Genomic DNA, 26,450 nt, shown 5'->3' with positions numbered 1-26,450 from the left:
CATACACTTCCAACACCTCAAAAGCCTTGGACTCACATCTCTATGGATTTCATAACCGATTTGCCAGTCTCCAGAGGGCACAACACCATTTGGGTCATTGTGGAATGATTTTCGAAGATGGCTCACTTCATACTCCTCACCGGTCTTCCCTCTGTTCCTCAGCTATCCATATTGTTTTTCTCATAGATTTTTTATTTGCATGGCCTTCCACAGGAAATAGTTTCTGATCAGGGTCCTCAATTCATCGCCAAGTTCTGGAAAGCTCTCGGCTTTGTCCTAGGAATCAAGTTGAACTTCTCTTCAGCCTACCATCCCCAGACTGACGGACAGACTGAAAGAGTCGACCAAGATCTGGAAACTTTCTTACGGATGTTCATGTCCCCTGCTCAGGAAGACTGTATGGATTACCTCCCATTTGCTGAGTTTGCATACAATAACCTATATCATTCTTCTACCAATTCCACTCCTTTCTTCATTAACTATAGTTTTCATCTACGAGTTCCTTCCTTCTAATCTCTCCCACCTCTTGAGGTTCCTGCTGCTGAATCCGCTCTTCGAAAGTTCACTAAGATTTGGAGACAAATTCATAAGGCACTACTTTGAGGCTTCCCAGAAATAAAAGACCTACGCTGATTGGAGACATAGGGCTGTTCCTAGTCTCAAAGTGGGAGATCGTGTTTGGATATCCACCAGAGACCTCAGACTCAAAGTTCCTACCAAAAAGTTTTCTCCAAGATTCATTGTTCCGTATCCTATTAAAAGAGTGTTGAATCCTGTTTCTTACAAGATAAAACTGCCTCACTATTTGAAAATTCCCAATGCCTTTCACATTTCTCTGCTAAAGCCTCTTGTACTAAATCATTTTTGGGCAGCTTTCCCTTAACCTCCCAAGGTTCAAGCTGCTCAAAAGGAGAATTTGAGGTTCATAAGTTTCTGGACTTCCTTAGTGCCCGGCGCCAATATAAGGACAATGGGCGCTTGGCGCCATATTTAAAATGTATAGGGTGCTAGGCGCCAGGTGTTTATTAATGTTAAATATGTATTTTTAACAATGTGCCGCTGTCCCGGACCTCTCCAGTGACCGCGGCAGTGACGGCAGCCCCCGGCGTGCTGAGCAGAGTGTGTGCGCCGGGGGAGAGGGGAACCGCTGCAGCCGGGAGATCAGCTCTCGCTGCAGCCATCGGGTGTGCTCCACCGGAGTCCAGGAGCTCCGCTCCCGGCAGTGGTGAGCACAACCCCCGGCGCACTGAGCTGTGTGTGCGCCGGAGAAGAAGGGTGAGCCGCTGCGGGTGGGAGCTCAGCTCTCGCTACAGCGCGCTCCGTGGTTGCCTATGCTGGGGGGGGCGGGAGCTCTGCTCACGGCGCCTTATCTCATCGGAGGTGGCCAGCCGCGGCAGGCGGGACAAACGTCCCGGGCGGAAAGGGGGGGTGCGCCGCAGCCCGGCTCCCCGCCGGACGCTGCGGCGAGGGCACCGGATCTCAGCGCCGCATACATGGGACTGGGCTAGCTGGCCCCCTGAGCAGCGAGGCCACCAGAGTGCGCCGCTCATGGGGGACCGGGCTAGCCGGCTCCCTAGCAGCGGGGGGATGATTAGTCAGTGAGTGCTGGGGTCCAGGAGCTACGCTCCCGGCACCTCAGTGCTACAAAGGAAACAGAGCCATGGCGGCCGGGACAAGTGTCCCGGGCCGCCGGTCTTCGGATCAGGGGGGTGCGCCGCACTGTGAGGCTAGGCCACCGAGTTTGTGCCACACTGGGGGGACAGGGAGAGCCAGCTCCCTGGACCCCAGTGGCAGGCAGGCAGGCTGGAGGATGGGGGAAGCCACCCCCATACCTCCAGCACTGGGAGAGCCCTGGCAGCCAGGCTTCAGGGCTAGGGGAGCCCAGCGCTGAGCGCTGGGCACATTAAAACAAAAACAATGGTTTTTAAATGTAATCACATATAGTGTGTTGTAAGGCACTGCAGTGCCAAGGTATATGGAGCCTGTGCAGGGCACAGGCTCAGAGTGTATTTAAAGGGAAACACATGTATTTAAAGGTAAATTGCACTTACTTGGTTGTGTGTCCCAGGAGGGGGGAATCCATGGCTGTGCAGGCTGATGGATTCTCCCAGACCTTTTCCCCAAAAACGGAATACTTTCCCTTCCAGCCTCACTCTTGAAAGGGGCATTGGGAGAGAGAGAGAGAAGAAGCCCAGCTTTGAAACAAGCTAAGTGGTTTTCTGGAGCTCCATAGGGATCGCCCGTAATAGCCAGGAAACCTGGACCGGGGAGCTAGGCTGCCCAGCTTTGGAGCCCAATTCCAGGCTGCCGGCAGTGAGCTGGGTTCAGGGCAGGTTTCTGGAAGTCAGTTTAGGCGGGAAAACTTCCCCCAGCCTAGACTGAATGGCACCGGGGCATATCCTGATCCTCCAGGATGGGACAGACAAAGGAGAGTGACCACTTCCCACTGTCCATAGAGAACAATGTTAGCTGTGCATGTGACCAAGGCATGCACAGCTGATGGGTAAACATTGATTGGTTGTAGACCACCGGGCGGGCTTACCCCCTGTGGTAAAGTGTATTAGAGTTAGATAAAAGGAGGGCAGTTGCCCCATGAAAATGGTATTGTATTATCTTTAAGCTGCTGGAACATCTTGTTGTATGCTGTTGCCCCTAGCAATAGGGAGGAGTCTTTTTAAAGGCTGTTATTGAGCAAATAAACATCTCATCTGCCTCAAGAAGATTGCTTCATCTTGTGACCTACAGGGTTATGCCAAACATAGCTCCGGCCTCCGGCTGTCCAGGGAAGCACCTAACGTCTCCAAGTTCCGCCTTCCGCCAGCTACCGGTAGAGGCCTAGCAAGTGGCTAGTGGGGATTCGTCCACACCACACAGGTGTGGTAAGGCAGTGCCATGGCAGGTTAGGAGTTAGGTAGTGGCAGCATAAACCCACCCACAACGCAGTGGGTGGAGTCAGTAACGTGCGGTTACTGACGGTAAGCGGGAATCCCCTATGTGGTCAGGCCTCGTGTGACCTGAACCTTCCATTCTGTGCACAGGGGGCGGGACGCGAGAGCGGCGAGTGCTTTCGTACGGAACCGTCCTGTCACAGTTTGATTGAACCTTTCCACAAGGTGGACATGGAGTACTTGACATGGCAGGCTATCATGTTGTTGGCCTTGGCATCAGTGAGGCGTGTTTTGGAATTAGGGGCCTTATCCTGTAAGAGTCCTTCTCTGGTGTTTCATGAGGACAGAGCGGTGCTTAAAACTCGCTAGACATTCTAGACTAAGGTGGTGTTAGCATTTCATATTAATTGGCCGATGGTGGTTCTGGTTGTCACTGTCACGTCTGTTACACCAATGTCCTTGGACGTGGTTCGGGCTTTGGAGATTTATGTCAAGAGGCCAGCTCGTCTCAGAAAATCAGACTCGCTTTTTGTTCTCTATGATGCTTCAAAGATTGGTTGTCCTGCTTCGAAGTAGTCTATTGCGTGTTGGATCAGGCTTACGATCCAACAGGCTCATTCTTCGGCGGCTTTGCCGCTGCCGAGGTCTGTTCAGGCCCACTCCACACGGTCAGTGGGTTCTTCCTAGGTTGCTGCCCGGGGTGTCTCGGCTTTGCAGTTATGCTGGGCAGCTACTTGGTTGGTTTCGAACACACTGTAAAGTTTTAAAGGTTCAACACCTTGGCTACTGAGGACCTTCAGTTTGGTCAAACAGTTTTGATGGGGTCTCAGCACTCCCACCCGGTTTGGAGTTTTGGAACTTCCCCATGGTACTAAGACCATCCCAGTATTCCCTTGGACATTAGAGAAAATAGGATTTTAATACCTACCAGTAAATCCTTTTCTCTTAGTCCATAGGGGATACTGGGCATCCCGCCTCTGTGCTTTGATATTTTCCAGCAAGAGTTGTTCTTGTGTGTTGTAGTTTGGGTCTACTTTTGCTGTCCCTATTTTCAAGTTGTGTTTAGTGTTGCTATCCTCTTGTAATGTTGTGTGCTGGTTCGTTCTCACCACTTTCTTGTCTCTTTTCCGCTTTTAAGTATGTCCGTCTCCTCGGGCACAGTTTTCCTAGACTGAGTCTACAGGAGGGGCATAGAGGGGAGGAGCCAGCACACTCTGAAGAAGTTTTAAAGTGCCAGGCTCCAATGGACCCCATCTATACCCCATGGTACTAAGACCATCCCAGTATCCCTTACGGACTACGAGAAAAGAATTTACCGGCAGGTATTAAAATCCTATGTTTTCAGAATAGCAGGGCCATCCTCGGTTGAAGGTATCACTGCGAAGGCGCCGTTTCGCATTAAAATAACTTTAGTAGGAAATACCCATTTGTATTGTACATTTCCTTGGGTGGAATAGACGCCTTTTCGCCAGCGTCACTGGAGAAATATCTGGAAATATCTGCAGATTATCCAGGCACTCAGCTGTGATGAGGAAGACAAAGCAGCCTGTAGAATGCGTTCTTTAATATGAAAAAAGTGGACCCTGAGCAGAGTGTCCCTCGGTGCTTGGATAGGGGCCTGTTTGGACTTTGGGAGTCTATGGATCCTGTCAATAAGAAGGTCCGCAGCAGAAGCCTTCGGTGAAAGTTTCTGAAAAGAGAACCGTGGCATAATCATAAAGCTCAGCATTTGTAGCAGAATCCGGAACGCCCATTATTCTGATATTATTTCTCTGAGACCTGTCTTCTAAATCAATGACTTTATCACGTATAGAGGCCGGGTCTTCCTGAAGGGTGTCATGTGCTGAAATCAGATCTTTGTGAGATGCAACAATCTCTTTCATCTTAGTCTGTATGAGTGCCAATCTCACTGATATCGGACTTCAAAGCTTGAATATTAGAGTTAAGTTCTGAGGTTATTTCAGTCCTTAAAGGCAGATAACATAGAATGTATAGAGCGTAGAGTAACAGGACCATCTAGAGTGTCTTAAGACGTCTTCAGCTATTACAGCTGGGCTGTGCGTCTGACAAGAAGAAGCACATGATGTTGTAACGGTCTCAGAAGGACCACCTGTATTCGAGGTACCAAAGAGATGGACAGGTCGGGCCAATTGGGTACCTTTTAACCTTTTTTGGAGGCATGGTAAGCCGGCTACAAAGAGACTGATCTCTCAGAGATAGGAAAATACAAACGATCTATAAATAAAAGGAGCAGTAGTACGCTGTCAGGAGGTTACATCACGATGACTCAGTTCAAAATGACATTCTTAGTCAGGGTGACACGGGTCTCCGAGTCAAAATTTCAAGTAAACCTGATGTAATGCAACTCAAATAACACAGTAATGACCGAGAAATTCCACTAGAGGTCAGCGTGATCACAGACGTGAAGTACTCAGCACAGAGAGAGACAAATGGCAAAATATATTCAGTGGATAAATCCACAAAATAATATACTGTGAGGTTGTAATCAGAGTGTAATGAGCTGTATTCAGATGATACTTGATACTGGGCTCTGCATGTAGACTGAGAGGAAGTAGATTATAGTGGTACCATATAAATAGAAGGTAGTTTCACCTCCAGGCAAATGCTTCAATTTAGTGTAGTGACCCCGGTCTGTCAGGAATCCGCAGTCTCCATTGCATCACTTCCAGTGAACAGGGCTCTCCTGGCTTCAGTCCTCTGTCCTCAGAGTATCCCCTGTGAATTGGACCTGTGGAACTACAGGTCCCAGCAGTTCCAGTTCTGTTCCAGTCTTCAGTCTCCTGCAGCCCACAGCTCACCGTGCTCCACCTAACCAGTTCAGTTCTGTTCCAGTTCTAGTTTTCAGTCCTCTGCAGCCTGGAATGCTTCAGCTAACTCACAGCTGATCTGGACACCTAATCCAGCTAGTATCTCTGCCTGCAGTTTGTGTCCAATCACTGCTGGGCAGGAGGTATAACTTCCAGTTTGTGGCTCTCTCACATCGCCTTGGACAACACGTCACATCCTGTGAACAGGTGGCTCCTGTTTGCAATCCTCTGTCTACAGAGATATCCTTGTGTAGTGGACCTGTGGAACAACAGGTCCCAGCTGTTCCAGTTCCGTTCCAGTTCCCAGCTGTTCCAGTTTCCAGCTGTTCCTGTGGAACTACAAGTTCCAGCAACCCCTCCAGCTCTCCTGCGACATTCCGTGTGCAAGTTCCTGTGGAACTACAAGTTCCAGCAACCACTCCAGCTCTCCTGCTGCATTCAGTGTGTAAGTTCCTGTGTTCCAGTCTCCAGATCCCCGTGTTCCTGGTTACCTGCTTGTTACTCCGTGTTCCTGGTTATCCTACTACAGCTCCGTGGAACTACAAGCATCAGCAATTCCTGCATTCATTTACAGGCTTCACACCAATCTCCAACACAGTGTGCTTCAGCCTCAGCTGTAGAGACTCCATCTCCAGGTGCAGCTCATCACCTCACCTGTGAATCAGCTTGCAAGCTGCCTGTGCTTTCCCAATAGCACTGTGAACCCTGCATCAAGTCTTCTGCATCTGCTACCAGGTTTGCTACCATTATCATCACCTCTGCTGGCTCCACGTGTTTATCATCTCTGGTTCCCATACCAGCATATTGCCATAGACTCTCACTGTATTGCCATAGACTCTCACTGTTTTGCCATAGACTCTCAGCTTCCACGCTGCATCATACCCATTGCATTTATTATTGTTTATTTCTCCAAGTATTCCTGCTGCCATATTGTTTTATCTTTCTGCTTAATAAACAACATTGCGCACATGCGCAGGAATCCAATCCAGTATCCTCACTTCTTCCATCCTACCTCCAGTGACCCACTAGCGCCCCCTCCGGGGACACAAACCAGACCGAAGCTGACAGTTTGTCCAAGTCCCATGGACTCGGATGGTGGTCAGAATGTGGGGTCAGGGGCCTTACAAAATCTGGTCTCCCGTTTGGATGGTCAAGAGGCTGCACAGCAGCAGATGTTCCAGTTCCTACAGGGAATGTCTATCCGTTTGGATACCTTGCAGCAATCCCTTCCAAGTTCTGTTGTTTCTCCAGTTCCTGTTCAAGTCACTCCTGCTCCAGTCATTTCAACTTTCCCTGCACAATCCGTTCCTGTGGATGGCCGTTGCTCAAGTCAGTCCTATGGCAGTCCCTTCACAGCGAATTCTCCTGAGAGAGCGACTTCCTCCTTTGAAAGCTTCAAGACTCCTTTGTTGTCTGCTGTGAACTTTGAACCAATAAGCACACTTTATCATCTATTGGAACAACTTCAAAGTCTCCTAACAAAAATCATTCCGATAATGCCAGAAATCCTGGGTGGTGCTTTAAACGCAGTGAAGAGTACTGCTCAAAGTATTGAGACTAGTGTGCCCTTCGTGTCAACTTTTTTTCAAACTAAAGTCTCTTCTCCTATGCAGAGAGAGGGCAGATTCCAGAGCTACCCGCGCTCCAAACTCACGGAAGCTGAACGCCGGCATCGCAAGCAGCTTCACCTCTGCTTTTACTGTGGGAGTTCTAGTCATCTTATTAAGGACTGTTCCTTCCGCAACTCAAAAGTTGGTGACAGGTCCCAGCATCACAGTGTTTTCACCTGCAAACCTTCCAACGTATCCTCTACAGTTTCAAGTTCCTTTACCCCGGACAGGAGTGTCCAAAAAGTCTACGATTGGGGTCCTGTGACAAATAGACCCAATCCCAAGTTCAGAAATCAACAGAGACTATCTATGTTACCCATAACTAAAGTAGTTTCTGTGCCTACAGCCCGAGAAGGGGCATCTGTGCCTACAACCCGAGAAGGGGCATCTGTGCCTACAGCCCGAGAAGGGGCATCTGTGCCTACAGCCCGAGAAGGGGCATCTGTGCCTACAGCCCGAGAAGGGGCATCTGTGCCTACAGCCCGAGAAGGGGCATCTGTGCCTACAGCCCGAGAAGGGGCATCTGTGCCTACAGCCCGAGAAGGGGCATCTGTGCCTACAGCCCGAGAACGGGCATCTGTGCCTACAGCCCGAGAAGGGGCATCCGTGCCTACAGCCCGAGAAGGGGCGTCTGTGTCTACAGCCCCAGGTAAGGCATCTGATGTTGTGACCCCAGTAGGGGTATCTGATGTTCAGGTTCCAGAAGTGGCATCCGGGCATGCAACTCAAAGAAGTGCGTCTGATCTATTAACCCCAGGAGGGGTCTTTGGAGTTTCAGCCTCAAGTGAGGAATCCAGGGCCAAGATCCCAGGAGGAATTCTTAAAGCCACAGATACAGACATGAACTTTTGTTTGCCAACTTCAGAGAGTGCTACCAGCTCAGTACCACTCCAAGAGGGATCATCCGAACATCCGGATTCTGTCTATACAGAATCAAGTGTCAATGGACCTAGCCCGGTTCCAGCCGTCGGTCCAAAGTCTCCACTGGTTCCAGCCAGCCTGTCAGGCCCGGGTGTTTTTGTGAATCCGTTAACCCGGAACCAACCACAGGTGTAGATGCTGGGGTATGAAGAAAGCAGGAAGGACAAAGAAAGTTCCGCTTCATATATTTATTAAATAACAATTCAGTAAGGAGTTAAATGACTAGTTGTTAATCATCATTATACTGAAGTATTGCAAGAATGGTAGAAATAATATGCAAGAGAAAACTCAAAAATAAATAAAAGAAATGTTCATGGAAACATATGCAAAAACAAGCTGAAGAATAAATGTTGGATTGTCCAAATATAAACAAGCTTTGATGCAGAACTGCAGATTGTGTTTAACTGATTAATGCAGACATGGTGAATTAACTGTAAGAATTTGCAATGGAGTTTTGAGGGTTAACTGAGAGACTGTGATGAATTATCCTTGTAATGACAACATAGCAAATAAAAAGTACTGAATTGGGTACTTGCAGGTTCCTGAGATCACTGTGAAACTGTAGTAGAAGACAAGGTGATGAATGGGTTAAATGCAGAGTTGAACAAACGAACAGCTGAGAGAAACAGAATCCTCAAGCCTTTGAATGATAGGCAGACTGACAAGGTAACCTCATGCAGGACACTGGGAATCCAACTATTTCCAATAGGAGTGCAATTAACTGACAGCACAGCAGAGAGCCGGTGGATCTTTCAGCAGTGAAGGCTGCAGATGGACCTCTGGGAACGGAGGCGATATCTGGACCACGGGAATCACACAGGAATGCACGGAGAGAGCTCAGAGCTAGAGCACAGCGTAGATACAACAAAGCACTGGCCCAGAGTGACATAATCCCAGCCTACTTAAAGGCAGCACAAGCACGGGATTGGCTTACACCTGCCCACAGGTGTTTTCACAAGTGCTCAGTATTAGCTATTTGGTCTCCAACATGGCCACCTCCTATACAGCAGACACACCGCAGTGCCTTAGGCCATTTGGTCCCCGCACTCACAGTTCCCAGACTCTGCATTACCTGTGCCATTGATCACGCCGTGTCCCCACACGGGCGCACAGCACCGCGAGCAACCGCACTAGCAACGGATGAACCCCAGAACCCGCAAAGGTGAGAGACCGGTTCGTGACAGTACCCCCTCTTCTACGGGTGGTCTCCGAACACCTTTGAACCTTGTCAGGATTTTTGGAGAAGTATTTCTGTACCAGTCTTGGAGCATGAACATCTTCAGAGAAAACCCAGGATCTCTCCTCCGGACCGTAACCCTTCCAGTCGACCAGAAACTGTAAACGTCCATATCGGGAACGTGAGTCCACAATCTCTTTAACTTCAAATTCCTCATTCTGCAAAGAGTGAACTTTAGGAGATTTGGACTGGGTAGTACGGAACTTATTGAGAATCAAAGGCTTCAGTAAAGATGTATGAAAGGCGTTAGGAATTCTCAAAGACGGTGGCAACTTGACTTTGTATGACACAGGGTTGAGTACCTTTACAATGGGAAATGGACCAATAAACCTGGGAGCAAATTTCTTAGAAGGAACTTTGAACTTGAGATTGCGCGTAGAAATCCAAACTTGGTCTCCCACTTTGTAATTCGGTACAGCTTTACGTTTTCTATCTGCAAAAGATTTATAACGAGCGGAAGTTTTGACCAAGGACTTACGTACACAACTCCAGATGCTAGATAGACGTTGAAGCTCTTGATCTGCCGCTGGGACCTCTAGGGCTGGCAATGGATGAAACTCTGGCACACGAGGATGAAAGCCGAAGTTAATATAAAGGGCGTAGATTCTGAAGATGAATGGAAGAGATTATTATGAGCAAATTCTGCCAATGGAAGGTAGTCAACCCAGTCATCCTGTGAGGACGATATATATAGCCGGAAAAATGTTTCAAGGTCTTGGTTGACTCTCTCAGTTTGTCCATCTGTCTGAGGATGATATGCAGAAGAAAAGTTCAACTTGACATTTAAAGATGAACAAAGCGACCTCCAAAACTTGGCCACAAACTGTGTTCCCCGATCAGAGATAATTTCTCGAGGAAGGCCATGCAACTTGAAGATTTCAGAGATGAACAATCTGGCTAGTAAAGGGGCTGATGGTAACCCAGTTAATGGAATGAAATGTGCCATTTTCGAAAATCGATCCACTATCACCCAAATGGTATTTCGCCCTTTTGATGGAGGTAGATCGGTCACGAAATCCATTGAGATATGAGTCCATGGTTGTTTGGGTATGGATAGTGGATGTAGTAGACCTGGTGGAGAACTTCTTGGACTCTTATGTTGGGCACATTTAGGACATGCTGCTATAAACTCTTGGACATCGGCTTTGAGACGTGGCCACCAATAAGACTGTTGAATAAATTTGAGAGTCTTTAGAACCCCAGGATGACCCATGAAGGAAGAGGAGTGAGCCCAGGTAAGCAGCCGTTTTCGAAGACTTGTGGCGACAAAGGTCTTGCCAAGCGGAGGAACTGGAGAGGTTCGAGTCATTAAAAAGGACATAATGGCTTGATTTGTGGTAGCATCATTTAATTCAGAAGAAGCAAAGGACCGGGAAAGGGCATCTGCCTTTTTGTTCTGAGACCCTGGACGATAGGTGAGTTTGAAATCAAATTGTGAGAAGAAAAGCGCCCATCGAGCTTGTCGTGGATTCAAACACTGAGCTGACTGCAGATACAGAAGATTCTTATGATCAGTATAAACTGTAATGCGATGTTGAGCTCCTTCTAGAAGGTATCTCAACTCCTCAAATGCCAACTTGATGGCAAGTAACTCTTGCTCACCGATTGCATAATTACATTCTGCCGGGAGGAACTTACGGGAGAAATATCCACAGGGATGGACCTTTTTATCTTCAAAGACTTGTGACAACACAGCTCCTACTGCTTCTGTAGATGCATCCACCTCTAGTAGAAAGGGACGATTCAAATCAGGCTGTCGAAGAATGGGGGCTGACACAAAGGCTTGCTTTAAATCAGAGAAGGCTTTGATTGCTTCAGAAGACCAGTTCGTAGGATTTGCTCCCTTGCGAGTTAGGGCTGTGATGGGAGCAGCTAACGTAGAATAATTCTTGATGAATCTCCTATAGAAATTCGCAAAGCCAAGAAATCGCTAAATCCCCTTGAGAGTTGAAGGAGTGGACCAATCTCGGATAGCTTGTACCTTACCTGGATCCATACATAGCTCTGATCCAGAAATGATGTAACCAAGGAACGGTATGGAAGATACTTCAAAAGTGCACTTCTCTAACTTACAATAAAGTTGATTTTTCCTCAGACGTGTCAGTACCTCTTTAACTTGGTGACGGTGAGACTTTAGATCCTTAGAGAATATTAGGATATCATCCAGGTACACTACTAGACACTTGTAGAGAAGATCACGAAAAAGTTCATTCACATAGCTTTGAAAAACTGCAGGTGCATTACAAAGACCAAAGGGCATTACGAGGTATTCGTAATGCCCATCCCGGGTATTAAAAACAGTCTTCCACTCGTCCCCTGCACGGATGCGGATTAAATTGTAGGCCCCTCGGAGATCCAGTTTTGTAAACACAGTAGCTCCCTTTACCCGGTCAAATAATTCTGGAATTAAGGGTAATGGATACTTGTTTTTCACAGTGATCTCATTGAGTCCACGGTAATCTATGCATGGTCGTAACCCACCGTCCTTCTTCTTAACGAAAAAGAATCCGGCTCCTGCAGGTGAAGAAGATGGTCTGATAAATCCTTTGATTAGATTTTCCTGTAAATAGTCAGACATAGCTTGCGTCTCTGGGATGGATAGCGGATAAATTCGTCCCCTAGGAGGACAGTAGCAGGCTCCAGTTGCTGGCTCCTATAAATTACTTTACTGCTCAAGGATGGCACCTTCTTGCTATTACCCATAAACAACTGACCTCACAATGTTTCTGTAACCGATGGCCACTGGGGGTCTATGCTCACTGATGTCTCCCTATTTCCACACTTCAATACTTCTGCTATGTCACTACTGGCCTCCTGACCTTGTTCTCTAATCTCCGTAATGTTATGCTGAAGAATGGGCAGAACTGGAAAATCATCTCATAAGAAAGCTAAACCTCGTCCTCAACAGGAAACCTCTCAAACTGACTTGAGACCTTTTCTTCTTCCTAATCAACTAACATTGAGCCCCAGTCCTGATCATTCAGAATCTTTTCCCATCCCGTCTTCTTCAAGTCCTTCCATGATGGCTTTAACACATGGCAAACGAAGTGGGCTCTCTTCTTCTCTCGGTTCTCCTTCAAACTCTTTAACCGCCCAGGAACCTTAAATCGAAGAGCAGATGCACTTTCTCGTTCTTTTCAAATGGATGATTCACTCAACTCCTCTGAGAAACAATTTATTCTGTACTGTTCCTCTACCTCCTCCGGGGAGAACTTTTGTAGCACCAAAATTTTGCAGGAAATAGCTTACGTGGGCTCATTCTTCATCTTTCATGGGTCATTCCAGTGGTCTTAAGACTCTTAAGTTCATTCAGCGATTCTACTGGTGGCCACATCTTAAAATGGATGTCTTTGAATTTGTAGCAGCCTGTTCCAAGTGTGTTCAACATAAAAGTCCACAAACATCTCCCTTGGGTTTTCTTCATACACTTCCAACACCTCAAAAGCCTTGGACTCACATCTCTATGGATTTCATAACCGATTTGCCAGTCTCCAGAGGGCACAACACCATTTGGGTCATTGTGGAATGATTTTCGAAGATGGCTCACTTCATACTCCTCACCGGTCTTCCCTCTGTTCCTCAGCTATCCATATTGTTTTTCTCATAGATTTTTTATTTGCATGGCCTTCCACAGGAAATAGTTTCTGATCAGGGTCCTCAATTCATCGCCAAGTTCTGGAAAGCTCTCGGCTTTGTCCTAGGAATCAAGTTGAACTTCTCTTCAGCCTACCATCCCCAGACTGACGGACAGACTGAAAGAGTCGACCAAGATCTGGAAACTTTCTTACGGATGTTCATGTCCCCTGCTCAGGAAGACTGTATGGATTACCTCCCATTTGCTGAGTTTGCATACAATAACCTATATCATTCTTCTACCAATTCCACTCCTTTCTTCATTAACTATAGTTTTCATCTACGAGTTCCTTCCTTCTAATCTCTCCCACCTCTTGAGGTTCCTGCTGCTGAATCCGCTCTTCGAAAGTTCACTAAGATTTGGAGACAAATTCATAAGGCGCTACTTTAAGGCTTCCCAGAAATAAAAGACCTACGCTGATTGGAGACATAGGGCTGTTCCTAGTCTCAAAGTGGGAGATCGTGTTTGGATATCCACCAGAGACCTCAGACTCAAAGTTCCTACCAAAAAGTTTTCTCCAAGATTCATTGTTCCGTATCCTATTAAAAGAGTGTTGAATCCTGTTTCTTACAAGATAAAACTGCCTCACTATTTGAAAATTCCCAATGCCTTTCACATTTCTCTGCTAAAGCCTCTTGTACTAAATCATTTTTGGGCAGCTTTCCCTTAACCTCCCAAGGTTCAAGCTGCTCAAAAGGAGAATTTGAGGTTCATAAGTTTCTGGACTTCCTTAGTGCCCGGCGCCAATATAAGGACAATGGGCGCTTGGCGCCATATTTAAAATGTATAGGGTGCTAGGCGCCAGGTGTTTATTAATGTTAAATATGTATTTTTAACAATGTGCCGCTGTCCCGGACCTCTCCAGCGACCGCGGCAGTGACGGCAGCCCCCGGCGTGCTGAGCAGAGTGTGTGCGCCGGGGGAGAGGGGAACCGCTGCAGCCGGGAGATCAGCTCCCGCTGCAGCCATCGGGTGTGCTCCACCGGAGTCCAGGAGCTCCGCTCCCGGCAGTGGTGAGCACAACCCCCGGCGCACTGAGCTGTGTGTGCGCCGGAGAAGAAGGGTGAGCCGCTGCGGGTGGGAGCTCAGCTCTCGCTACAGCGCGCTCCGTGGTTGCCTATGCTGGGGGGGGGCGGGAGCTCTGCTCACGGCGCCTTATCTCATCGGAGGTGGCCAGCCGCGGCAGGCGGGACAAACGTCCCGGGCGGAAAGGGGGGGTGCGCCGCAGCCCGGCTCCCCGCCGGACGCTGCGGCGAGGGCACCGGATCTCAGCGCCGCATACATGGGAACGGGCTAGCTGGCCCCCTGAGCAGCGAGGCCACCAGAGTGCGCCGCTCATGGGGGACCGGGCTAGCCGGCTCCCTAGCAGCGGGGGGATGATTAGTCAGTGAGTGCTGGGGTCCAGGAGCTACGCTCCCGGCACCTCAGTGCTACAAAGGAAACAGAGCCACGGCGGCCGGGACAAGTGTCCCGGGCCGCCGGTCTTCGGATCAGGGGGGTGCGCCGCACTGTGAGGCTAGGCCACCGAGTTTGTGCCACACTGGGGGGACAGGGAGAGCCAGCTCCTGGACCCCAGTGGCAGGCAGGCAGGCTGGAGGATGGGGGAAGCCACCCCCATACCTCCAGCACTGGGAGAGCCCTGGCAGCCAGGCTTCAGGGCTAGGGGAGCCCAGCGCTGAGCGCTGGGCACATTAAAACAAAAACAATGGTTTTTAAATGTAATCACATATAGTGTGTTGTAAGGCACTACAGTGCCTAGGTATGTGGAGCCTTTGCAGGGCACAGGCTCAGAGTGTATTTAAAGGGAAACACATGTATTTAAAGGTAAATTGCACTTACTTGGTTGTGTGTCCCAGGAGGGGGGAATCCATGGCTGTGCAGGCTGATGGATTCTCCCAGACCTTTTCCCCAAAAACGGAATACTTTCCCTTCCAGCCTCACTCTTGAAAGGGGCATTGGGAGAGAGAGAGAAGAAGCCCAGCTTTGAAACAAGCTAAGTGGTTTTCTGGAGCTCCATAGGGATCGCCCGTAATAGCCAGGAAACCTGGACCGGGGAGCTAGGCTGCCCAGCTTTGGAGCCCAATTCCAGGCTGCGGCAGTGAGCTGGGTTCAGGGCAGGTTTCTGGAAGTCAGTTTAGGCGGGAAAACTTCCCCCAGCCTAGACTGAATGGCACCGGGGCATATCCTGATCCTCCAGGATGGGACAGACAAAGGAGAGTGACCACTTCCCACTGTCCATAGAGAACAATGTTAGCTGTGCATGTGACCAAGGCATGCACAGCTGATGGGTAAACATTGATTGGTTGTAGACCACCGGGCGGGCTTACCCCCTGTGGTAAAGTGTATTAGAGTTAGATTAAAGGAGGGCAGTTGCCCCATGAAAATGGTATTGTATTATCTTTAAGCTGCTGGAACATCTTGTTGTATGCTGTTGCCCCTAGCAATAGGGAGGAGTCTTTTTAAAGGCTGTTATTGAGCAAATAAACATCTCATCTGCCTCAAGAAGATTGCTTCATCTTGTGACCTACAGGGTTATGCCAAACATAGCTCCGGCCTCCGGCTGTCCAGGGAAGCACCTAACGTCTCCAAGTTCCGCCTTCCGCCAGCTACCGGTAGAGGCCTAGCAAGTGGCTAGTGGGGATTCGTCCACACCACACAGGTGTGGTAAGGCAGTGCCATGGCAGGTTAGGAGTTAGGTAGTGGCAGCATAAACCCACCCACAACGCAGTGGGTGGAGTCAGTAACGTGCGGTTACTGACGGTAAGCGGGAATCCCCTATGTGGTCAGGCCTCGTGTGACCTGAACCTTCCATTCTGTGCACAGGGGGCGGGACGCGAGAGCGGCGAGTGCTTTCGTACGGAACCGTCCTGTCACAGTTTGATTGAACCTTTCCACAAGGTGGACATGGAGTACTTGACATGGCAGGCTATCATGTTGTTGGCCTTGGCATCAGTGAGGCGTGTTTTGGAATTAGGGGCCTTATCCTGTAAGAGTCCTTCTCTGGTGTTTCATGAGGACAGAGCGGTGCTTAAAACTCGCTAGACATTCTAGACTAAGGTGGTGTTAGCATTTCATATTAATTGGCCGATGGTGGTTCTGGTTGTCACTGTCACGTCTGTTACACCAATGTCCTTGGACGTGGTTCGGGCTTTGGAGATTTATGTCAAGAGGCCAGCTCGTCTCAGAAAATCAGACTCGCTTTTTGTTCTCTATGATGCTTCAAAGATTGGTTGTCCTGCTTCGAAGTAGTCTATTGCGTGTTGGATCAGGCTTACGATCCAACAGGCTCATTCTTCGGCGGCTTTGCCGCTGCCGAGGTCTGTTCAGGCCCACTCCACACGGTCAGTGGGTTCTTCCTAGGTTGCTGCCCGGGGTGTCTCGGCTTTGCAGTTATGCTGGGCAGCTACTTGGTTGGTTTCGAACACACTGTAAAGTTTTAAAGGTTCAACACCTTGGCTACTGAGGACCTTCAGTTTGGTCAAACAGTTTTGATGGGGTCTCAGCACTCCCACCCGGTTTGGAGTTTTGGAACTTCCCCATGGTACTAAGACCATCCCAGTATTCCCTTGGACATTAGAGAAAATAGGATTTTAATACCTACCAGTAAATCCTTTTCTCTTAGTCCATAGGGGATACTGGGCATCCCGCCTCTGTGCTTTGATATTTTCCAGCAAGAGTTGTTCTTGTGTGTTGTAGTTTGGGTCTACTTTTGCTGTCCCTATTTTCAAGTTGTGTTTAGTGTTGCTATCCTCTTGTAATGTTGTGTGCTGGTTCGTTCTCACCACTTTCTTGTCTCTTTTCCGCTTTTAAGTATGTCCGTCTCCTCGGGCACAGTTTTCCTAGACTGAGTCTACAGGAGGGGCATAGAGGGGAGGAGCCAGCACACTCTGAAGAAGTTTTAAAGTGCCAGGCTCCAATGGACCCCATCTATACCCCATGGTACTAAGACCATCCCAGTATCCCTTACGGACTACGAGAAAAGAATTTACCGGCAGGTATTAAAATCCTATGTTTTCAGAATAGCAGGGCCATCCTCGGTTGAAGGTATCACTGCGAAGGCGCCGTTTCGCATTAAAATAACTTTAGTAGGAAATACCCATTTGTATTGTACATTTCCTTGGGTGGAATAGACGCCTTTTCGCCAGCGTCACTGGAGAAATATCTGGAAATATCTGCAGATTATCCAGGCACTCAGCTGTGATGAGGAAGACAAAGCAGCCTGTAGAATGCGTTCTTTAATATGAAAAAAGTGGACCCTGAGCAGAGTGTCCCTCGGTGCTTGGATAGGGGCCTGTTTGGACTTTGGGAGTCTATGGATCCTGTCAATAAGAAGGTCCGCAGCAGAAGCCTTCGGTGAAAGTTTCTGAAAAGAGAACCGTGGCATAATCATAAAGCTCAGCATTTGTAGCAGAATCCGGAACGCCCATTATTCTGATATTATTTCTCTGAGACCTGTCTTCTAAATCAATGACTTTATCACGTATAGAGGCCGGGTCTTCCTGAAGGGTGTCATGTGCTGAAATCAGATCTTTGTGAGATGCAACAATCTCTTTCATCTTAGTCTGTATGAGTGCCAATCTCACTGATATCGGACTTCAAAGCTTGAATATTAGAGTTAAGTTCTGAGGTTATTTCAGTCCTTAAAGGCAGATAACATAGAATGTATAGAGCGTAGAGTAACAGGACCATCTAGAGTGTCTTAAGACGTCTTCAGCTATTACAGCTGGGCTGTGCGTCTGACAAGAAGAAGCACATGATGTTGTAACGGTCTCAGAAGGACCACCTGTATTCGAGGTACCAAAGAGATGGACAGGTCGGGCCAATTGGGTACCTTTTAACCTTTTTTGGAGGCATGGTAAGCCGGCTACAAAGAGACTGATCTCTCAGAGATAGGAAAATACAAACGATCTATAAATAAAAGGAGCAGTAGTACGCTGTCAGGAGGTTACATCACGATGACTCAGTTCAAAATGACATTCTTAGTCAGGGTGACACGGGTCTCCGAGTCAAAATTTCAAGTAAACCTGATGTAATGCAACTCAAATAACACAGTAATGACCGAGAAATTCCACTAGAGGTCAGCGTGATCACAGACGTGAAGTACTCAGCACAGAGAGAGACAAATGGCAAAATATATTCAGTGGATAAATCCACAAAATAATATACTGTGAGGTTGTAATCAGAGTGTAATGAGCTGTATTCAGATGATACTTGATACTGGGCTCTGCATGTAGACTGAGAGGAAGTAGATTATAGTGGTACCATATAAATAGAAGGTAGTTTCACCTCCAGGCAAATGCTTCAATTTAGTGTAGTGACCCCGGTCTGTCAGGAATCCGCAGTCTCCATTGCATCACTTCCAGTGAACAGGGCTCTCCTGGCTTCAGTCCTCTGTCCTCAGAGTATCCCCTGTGAATTGGACCTGTGGAACTACAGGTCCCAGCAGTTCCAGTTCTGTTCCAGTCTTCAGTCTTCTGCAGCCCACAGCTCACCGTGCTCCACCTAACCAGTTCAGTTCTGTTCCAGTTCTAGTTTTCAGTCCTCTGCAGCCTGGAATGCTTCAGCTAACTCACAGCTGATCTGGACACCTAATCCAGCTAGTATCTCTGCCTGCAGTTTGTGTCCAATCACTGCTGGGCAGGAGGTATAACTTCCAGTTTGTGGCTCTCTCACATCGCCTTGGACAACACGTCACATCCCGTGAACAGGTGGCTCCTGTTTGCAATCCTCTGTCTACAGAGATATCCTTGTGTAGTGGACCTGTGGAACAACAGGTCCCAGCTGTTCCAGTTCCGTTCCAGTTCCCAGCTGTTCCAGTTTCCAGCTGTTCCTGTGTTCCCGTGGAACTACAAGTTCCAGCAACCCCTCCAGCTCTCCTGCGACATTCCGTGTGCAAGTTCCTGTGGAACTACAAGTTCCAGCAACCACTCCAGCTCTTCTGCTGCATTCAGTGTGTAAGTTCCTGTGTTCCAGTCTCCAGATCCCCGTGTTCCTGGTTACCTGCTTGTTACTCCGTGTTCCTGGTTATCCTACTACAGCTCCGTGGAACTACAAGCATCAGCAATTCCTGCATTCATTTACAGGCTTCACACCAATCTCCAACACAGTGTGCTTCAGCCTCAGCTGTAGAGACTCCATCTCCAGGTGCAGCTCATCACCTCACCTGTGAATCAGCTTGCAAGCTGCCTGTGCTTTCCCAATAGCACTGTGAACCCTGCATCAAGTCTTCTGCATCTGCTACCAGGTTTGCTACCATTATCATCACCTCTGCTGGCTCCACGTGTTTATCATCTCTGGTTCCCATACCAGCATATTGCCATAGACTCTCACTGTATTGCCATAGACTCTCACTGTTTTGCCATAGACTCTCAGCTTCCACGCTGCATCATACCCATTGCATTTATTATTGTTTATTTCTCCAAGTATTCCTGCTGCCATATTGTTTTATCTTTCTGCTTAATAAACAACATTGCGCACATGCGCAGGAATCCAATCCAGTATCCTCACTTCTTCCATCCTACCTCCACTGACCCACTAGCGCCCCCTCCGGGGACACAAACGAGACCGAAGCTGACAGTTTGTCCAAGTCCCATGGACTCGGATGGTGGTCAGAATGTGGGGTCAGGGGCCTTACAAAATCTGGTCTCCCGTTTGGATGGTCATGAGGCTGCACAGCAGCAGATGTTCCAGTTCCTACAGGGAATGTCTATCCGTTTGGATACCTTGCAGCAATCCCTTCCAAGTTCTGTTGTTTCTCCAGTTCCTGTTCAAGTCACTCCTGCTCCAGTCATTTCAACTTTCCCTGCACAATCCGTTCCTGTGGATGGCCGTTGCTCAAGTCAGTCCTATGGCAGTCCCTTCACAGCGAATTCTCCTGAGAGAGCGACTTCCTCCTTTGAAAGCTTCAAGACTCCTTTGTTGTCTGCTGTGAACTTTGAACCAATAAGCACACTTTATCATCTATTGGAACAACTTCAAAGTCTCCTAACAAAAATCATTCCGATAATGCCAGAAATCCTGGGTGGTGCTTTAAACGCAGTGAAGAGTACTGCTCAAAGTATTGAGACTAGTGTGCCCTTCGTGTCAACTTTTTTTCAAACTAAAGTCTCTTCTCCTATGCAGAGAGAGGGCAGATTCCAGAGCTACCCGCGCTCCAAACTCACGGAAGCTGAACGCCGGCATCGCAAGCAGCTTCACCTCTGCTTTTACTGTGGGAGTTCTAGTCATCTTATTAAGGACTGTTCCTTCCGCAACTCAAAAGTTGGTGACAGGTCCCAGCATCACAGTGTTTTCACCTGCAAACCTTCCAACGTATCCTCTACAGTTTCAAGTTCCTTTACCCCGGACAGGAGTGTCCAAAAAGTCTACGATTGGGGTCCTGTGACAAATAGACCCAATCCCAAGTTCAGAAATCAACAGAGACTATCTATGTTACCCATAACTAAAGTAGTTTCTGTGCCTACAGCCCGAGAAGGGGCATCTGTGCCTACAACCCGAGAAGGGGCATCTGTGCCTACAGCCCGAGAAGGGGCATCTGTGCCTACAGCCCGAGAAGGGGCATCTGTGCCTACAGCCCGAGAAGGGGCATCTGTGCCTACAGCCCGAGAAGGGGCATCTGTGCCTACAGCCCGAGAAGGGGCATCTGTGCCTACAGCCCGAGAACGGGCATCTGTGCCTACAGCCCGAGAAGGGGCATCCGTGCCTACAGCCCGAGAAGGGGCGTCTGTGTCTACAGCCCCAGGTAAGGCATCTGATGTTGTGACCCCAGTAGGGGTATCTGATGTTCAGGTTCCAGAAGTGGCATCCGGGCATGCAACTCAAAGAAGTGCGTCTGATCTATTAACCCCAGGAGGGGTCTTTGGAGTTTCAGCCTCAAGTGAGGAATCCAGGGCCAAGATCCCAGGAGGAATTCTTAAAGCCACAGATACAGACATGAACTTTTGTTTGCCAACTTCAGAGAGTGCTACCAGCTCAGTACCACTCCAAGAGGGATCATCCGAACATCCGGATTCTGTCTATACAGAATCAAGTGTCAATGGACCTAGCCCGGTTCCAGCCGTCGGTCCAAAGTCTCCACTGGTTCCAGCCAGCCTGTCAGGCCCGGGTGTTTTTGTGAATCCGTTAACCCGGAACCAACCACAGGTGTAGATGCTGGGGTATGAAGAAAGCAGGAAGGACAAAGAAAGTTCCGCTTCATATATTTATTAAATAACAATTCAGTAAGGAGTTAAATGACTAGTTGTTAATCATCATTATACTGAAGTATTGCAAGAATGGTAGAAATAATATGCAAGAGAAAACTCAAAAATAAATAAAAGAAATGTTCATGGAAACATATGCAAAAACAAGCTGAAGAATAAATGTTGGATTGTCCAAATATAAACAAGCTTTGATGCAGAACTGCAGATTGTGTTTAACTGGTTAATGCAGACATGGAGAATTAACTGTAAGAATTTGCAATGGAGTTTTGAGGGTTAACTGAGAGACTGTGATGAATTATCCTTGTAATGACAACATAGCAAATAAAAAGTACTGAATTGGGTTACTTGCAGGTTCCTGAGATCACTGTGAAACTGTAGTAGAAGACAAGGTGATGAATGGGTTAAATGCAGAGTTGAACAAACGAACAGCTGAGAGAAACAGAATCCTCCAGCCTTTGAATGATAGGCAGACTGACAAGGTAACCTCATGCAGGACACTGGGAATCCAACTATTTCCAATAGGAGTGCAATTAACTGACAGCACAGCAGAGAGCCGGTGGATCTTTCAGCAGTGAAGGCTGCAGATGGACCTCTGGGAACGGAGGCGATATCTGGACCATGGGAATCACACAGGAATGCACGGAGAGAGCTCAGAGCTAGAGCACAGCGTAGATACAACAAAGCACTGGCCCAGAGTGACATAATCCCAGCCTACTTAAAGGCAGCACAAGCACGGGTTTGGCTTACACCTGCCCACAGGTGTTTTCACAAGTGCTCAGTATTAGCTATTTGGTCTCCAACATGGCCACCTCCTATACAGCAGACACACCGCAGTGCCTTAGGCCATTTGGTCCCCGCACTCACAGTTCCCAGACTCTGCATTACCTGTGCCATTGATCACGCCGTGTCCCCACACGGGCGCACAGCACCGCGAGCAACCGCACTGGCAACGGATGAACCCCAGAACCCGCAAAGGTGAGAGACCGGTTCGTGACAGTACCCCCTCTTCTACGGGTGGTCTCCGAACACCTTTGAACCTTGTCAGGATTTTTGGAGAAGTATTTCTGTACCAGTCTTGGAGCATGAACATCTTCAGAGAAAACCCAGGATCTCTCCTCCGGACCGTAACCCTTCCAGTCGACCAGAAACTGTAAACGTCCATATCGGGAACGTGAGTCCACAATCTCTTTAACTTCAAATTCCTCATTCTGCAAAGAGTGAACTTTAGGAGATTTGGACTGGGTAGTACAGAACTTATTGAGAATCAAAGGCTTCAGTAAAGATGTATGAAAGGCGTTAGGAATTCTCAAAGACGGTGGCAACTTGACTTTGTATGACACAGGGTTGAGTACCTTTACAATGGGAAATGGACCAATAAACCTGGGAGCAAATTTCTTAGAAGGAACTTTGAACTTGAGATTGCGCGTAGAAATCCAAACTTGGTCTCCCACTTTGTAATTCGGTACAGCTTTACGTTTTCTATCTGCAAAAGATTTATAACGAGCGGAAGTTTTGACCAAGGACTTACGTACACAACTCCAGATGCTAGATAGACGTTGAAGCTCTTGATCTGCCCCTGTTAGCTGTGTGACCAGTGTAGGGTTTATCCACGCTGGCTCAGGACGCCCCTCAAAGCGCCTACACTGTGTGTTGCTGAGCCTTCCTGGAGCGCAGCCTGTCAGAGCTGTGCTCCCACCCTTGTGCCGCCATATCTGCCGGCGACTCGCTAACCGGGAAGCCGGCACTGTACTCGCCACTCTTCTTTCTTCTGGCTTTGTTAGGCGGTGGCGGCCATGCTGCGGGAGTGAGTAGTCGCCTCGTGGGCTTGCGATCAGCACCCTCGGGAGCTCAGTGTCCTGTCAGCAGAGTAGAGAACCATTAACTCTTCAGGAAGTTGGTTCCTACTCCTCCCCCTAAGTCCCACGAAGCAGGGAGGCTGTTGCCAGCAGCCTTCCTGTAACCTAACTAACTCTAGAAAATAAAAAACTAAGAAAACTCCTAGGAGTTCCCCTAGCTGTGACCGGCTCCTCCGGGCACATTTTCTAAACTGAGTCTGGTAGGAGGGTCATAGAGGTAGGGGCCAGCCCACATTATTAAACTCTTAAAGTGCCAGTGGCTCCCAAAGGACCCGTCTATACCCCATGGTACTAAATGTACCCCAGCATCCTCTAGGACGTAAGAGAAAGTAGATTATAAACTAGCAGATGATGATTACAGGGTATCATATGGTGTATTGCATGTAAAGTACTTTGTTCCACACCTACTCTGCTGTAGCAATATACATTATATAAGGGTGAGTAACATTTGTACAGGCTTACCAGCGTATGAGCACACACATAAAGGAATGCTACCTTACCAATGCTTCCAGGAGTAACGTTAGGAGACATTTCTCTGATCCATCAGCTCATATGACTGATGTTATTGTTCATCTAGAATCTCCAGTTCATACGATATGTTCCTCATCCATTGTTTTACATTGGTGCTGACACAGGACTTGGCGAGTGACTACATCTCCATTTATACTTCATGGTTAGTTACCAGTACAAGAGAGAGATATATCTAAGTCTTATTATAATATTACATTTGTTATTGTGAGTGTTCTCAGGAGGGTGGACACAATGATCGTCTGAGACACAATATGATAAAGCCTTCATTAAAAGTTATGTTTTATTATACACACACATTTACAATTAAGTGTCCTAGACAGTCGTCTTCTCCTATTGTTTACAAGATTAATATTGTTACAGAAAATGTCACATTCCCATAATATATTTTATTTCCAGCAGATGGACACACAAGCAGGAATATCTCAGAAGGACATCTAATGTTATCCCCGGATTGTGACATAAAAGATAATGACAGTAGACAGGATTCTCCAGGAGATAATCCCATTACCCCAATTATACATCCAGCTCTATCAGCTGATCCCCCTGATCCTGGGAAATGTTCTCCTGATCACTCAGATATTGGTGCATCTGTTACAGCTCTGACAGTAGATACAGTGTTTCCGTGTTCTATAGATGCCAAATGTTTTACACAGAACACAAAGCTTATTACCCATCAGCCAGCTAAGGCAGGTGAGAGGCCATTTCCATGTTCTGAGTGTGGGAAATGTTTTACACAAAATTCACAACTTGTTACACATCAGCAAAGTCACACAGGTGAGAAGCCATTTCCATGTTCTGAGTGTGGGAAATGTTTTGTATCGAAATCACATCTTGTTATACATAACAGAAGTCACACAGGTGAGAAGCCATTTTCTTGCTCTGAGTGTGGGAAATGTTTTACATGGAAATCACAACTTGTTACACATCAGAAAAGTCACACAGGTGAGAAGGCATTTCCATGTTCTGAGTGCGGGAAATGTTTTACACGGAAATCACATCTTGTTAGACATCACAGAAGTCACACAGGTGAGAAGCCATTTTCTTGCTCTGAGTGCGGGAAATGTTTTTCACGGAAATCACATCTTGTTAGACATCAGAAAAGCCACACAGGTGAGAAGCCATTTCCGTGTTCTGAGTGTGGGAAATATTTTTCACGGAAATCACATCTTGTTAGACATCACAGAAGTCACACAGGTGAGAAACCATTTTCTTGCTGTGAGTGTGGGAAATGTTTTACACGGAAATCAGATCTTGTTATACATCACAGAAGTCACACAGGTGAGAAGCCATTTCCATGTTCTGAGTGTGGGAAATGTTTTGCACAGAAATTAGATCTTGTTATACATCACAGAAGTCACACAGGTGAGAAGCCATTTCCATGTTCTGAGTGTGGGAAATGTTTTACACACAAATCAGATCTTGATGTACATCACAGAAGTCACACAGGTGAGAAGCCATTTCCATGTTCTGAGTGTGGGAAATGTTTTGCACAGAAATCAGATCTTGTTATACATCACAGAAGTCACACAGGTGAGAAGCCATTTTCTTGCTCTGAGTGTGGGAAATGTTTTACAAAGAAATCATATCTTCTTACACATCAGAGAAGTCACACAGGTGAGAAGCCATTTTCTTGCTGTGAGTGTGGGAAATGTTTTACACGGAAATCCCAACTTGTTACACATCAGCAAAGTCACACAGGTGAGAAGCCATTTCCATGTTCTGAGTGTGGGAAATGTTTTGCACAGAAATCAGATCTTGTTATACATCACAGAAGTCACACAGGTGAGAAGCCATTTTCTTGCTCTGAGTGCGGGAAATGTTTTACAAATAAATCACATCTTGTTAGACATCAGCGAACTCACACAGGTGAGAGGCCATTTCTATACTCTGAGAAATAAATCAGCTCTTGCACACAATAAACATCACTCAGGTGAGGAACCATTTTAATCTTCTGGAGTATTCTCTTCATTGCCATGCGTTGTTCTTCAAGGTTCTTATCCTATCTCCTATGCTTTTTGCAATATACATGTTACCACTGGGTGAAATAATCAGATGGCATGCCATCCTCTACCACTGCTACGCCGATGACCTGTCTTTTGCTCCAGGTACTGAGAACCCAGTAACAATCCTAAATGGTTGTCTAGCTGAGCTCCAAGTGTGGATAATGCCAGTTGATTGTGACTCAGTCCTGGTGAAACAGGTCCTTGTGATAGAAGCTCACCAACAAAGGGCAGGGCTACAGCTCAGCTTTGCAAACCAACTAGACTTGCGCTTGGGGGTTCAGAGTTACAAAATGCTGATCCTGTGTGGAATCTTGGTGTCCTGGATGGTGGAGTGACACTTAGACATCGGTATCATCCACAATCAGATCCTCATCTGAGGAACATAGCCAGACTCCAGCACTTTATTCCCGCAGAAGATCTACCTACAGTCATACGTGTACTTGTATCATCACGCATAGACAACTGCAATGTCCTCTACCTGGGTCTCCCAGCAAAAGAATTGCACCGCTTGTAGCTTGTACAGAATGCAGCAGCCAGGCTGTTACCTAACCAGCCCATTCCTGCCACATAACACCCATTCTCTGCTCCCTTCACTGGCTGCCTGTAAGATGGTGACTATTATATAATCTTACCGACTTTCCCAGCCCTACATGACCAGGGTCCATGGTACCAGAAGCAGCTTCTGCCTCCTTACTGCCCTGCTTTCTTCCACCTGCAGATGAAGGACTGTTACCAGCAGTAC

General features: G+C 47.6%; 2 protein-coding genes across 2 annotated transcripts in view; both read left to right on the top strand.

The window, feature by feature from the left end:
* The window catches only part of LOC134984430 (oocyte zinc finger protein XlCOF6.1-like), a 213,781-nt gene that overhangs the window by 18,542 nt on the left and 168,789 nt on the right, over positions 1–26,450 (top strand). The gene's annotated exons all lie outside the window — the stretch shown is intronic.
* On the top strand, positions 24,114–25,653 carry LOC134984431 (zinc finger protein OZF-like). The gene has a single exon (XM_063950012.1). The coding sequence runs from the start codon at positions 24,143–24,145 to the stop codon at positions 25,601–25,603; it is 1,461 nt and encodes a 486-aa protein (XP_063806082.1). The 5' UTR covers positions 24,114–24,142; the 3' UTR covers positions 25,604–25,653.

Source organism: Pseudophryne corroboree (genome assembly GCF_028390025.1).
Source record: "Pseudophryne corroboree isolate aPseCor3 chromosome 3 unlocalized genomic scaffold, aPseCor3.hap2 SUPER_3_unloc_54, whole genome shotgun sequence".
NCBI classification, from domain to species: domain Eukaryota; kingdom Metazoa; phylum Chordata; class Amphibia; order Anura; family Myobatrachidae; genus Pseudophryne; species Pseudophryne corroboree.
Note: the sequence above shows the minus strand (reverse complement) of the source record. Positions and strands in the feature narration are given on the sequence as shown.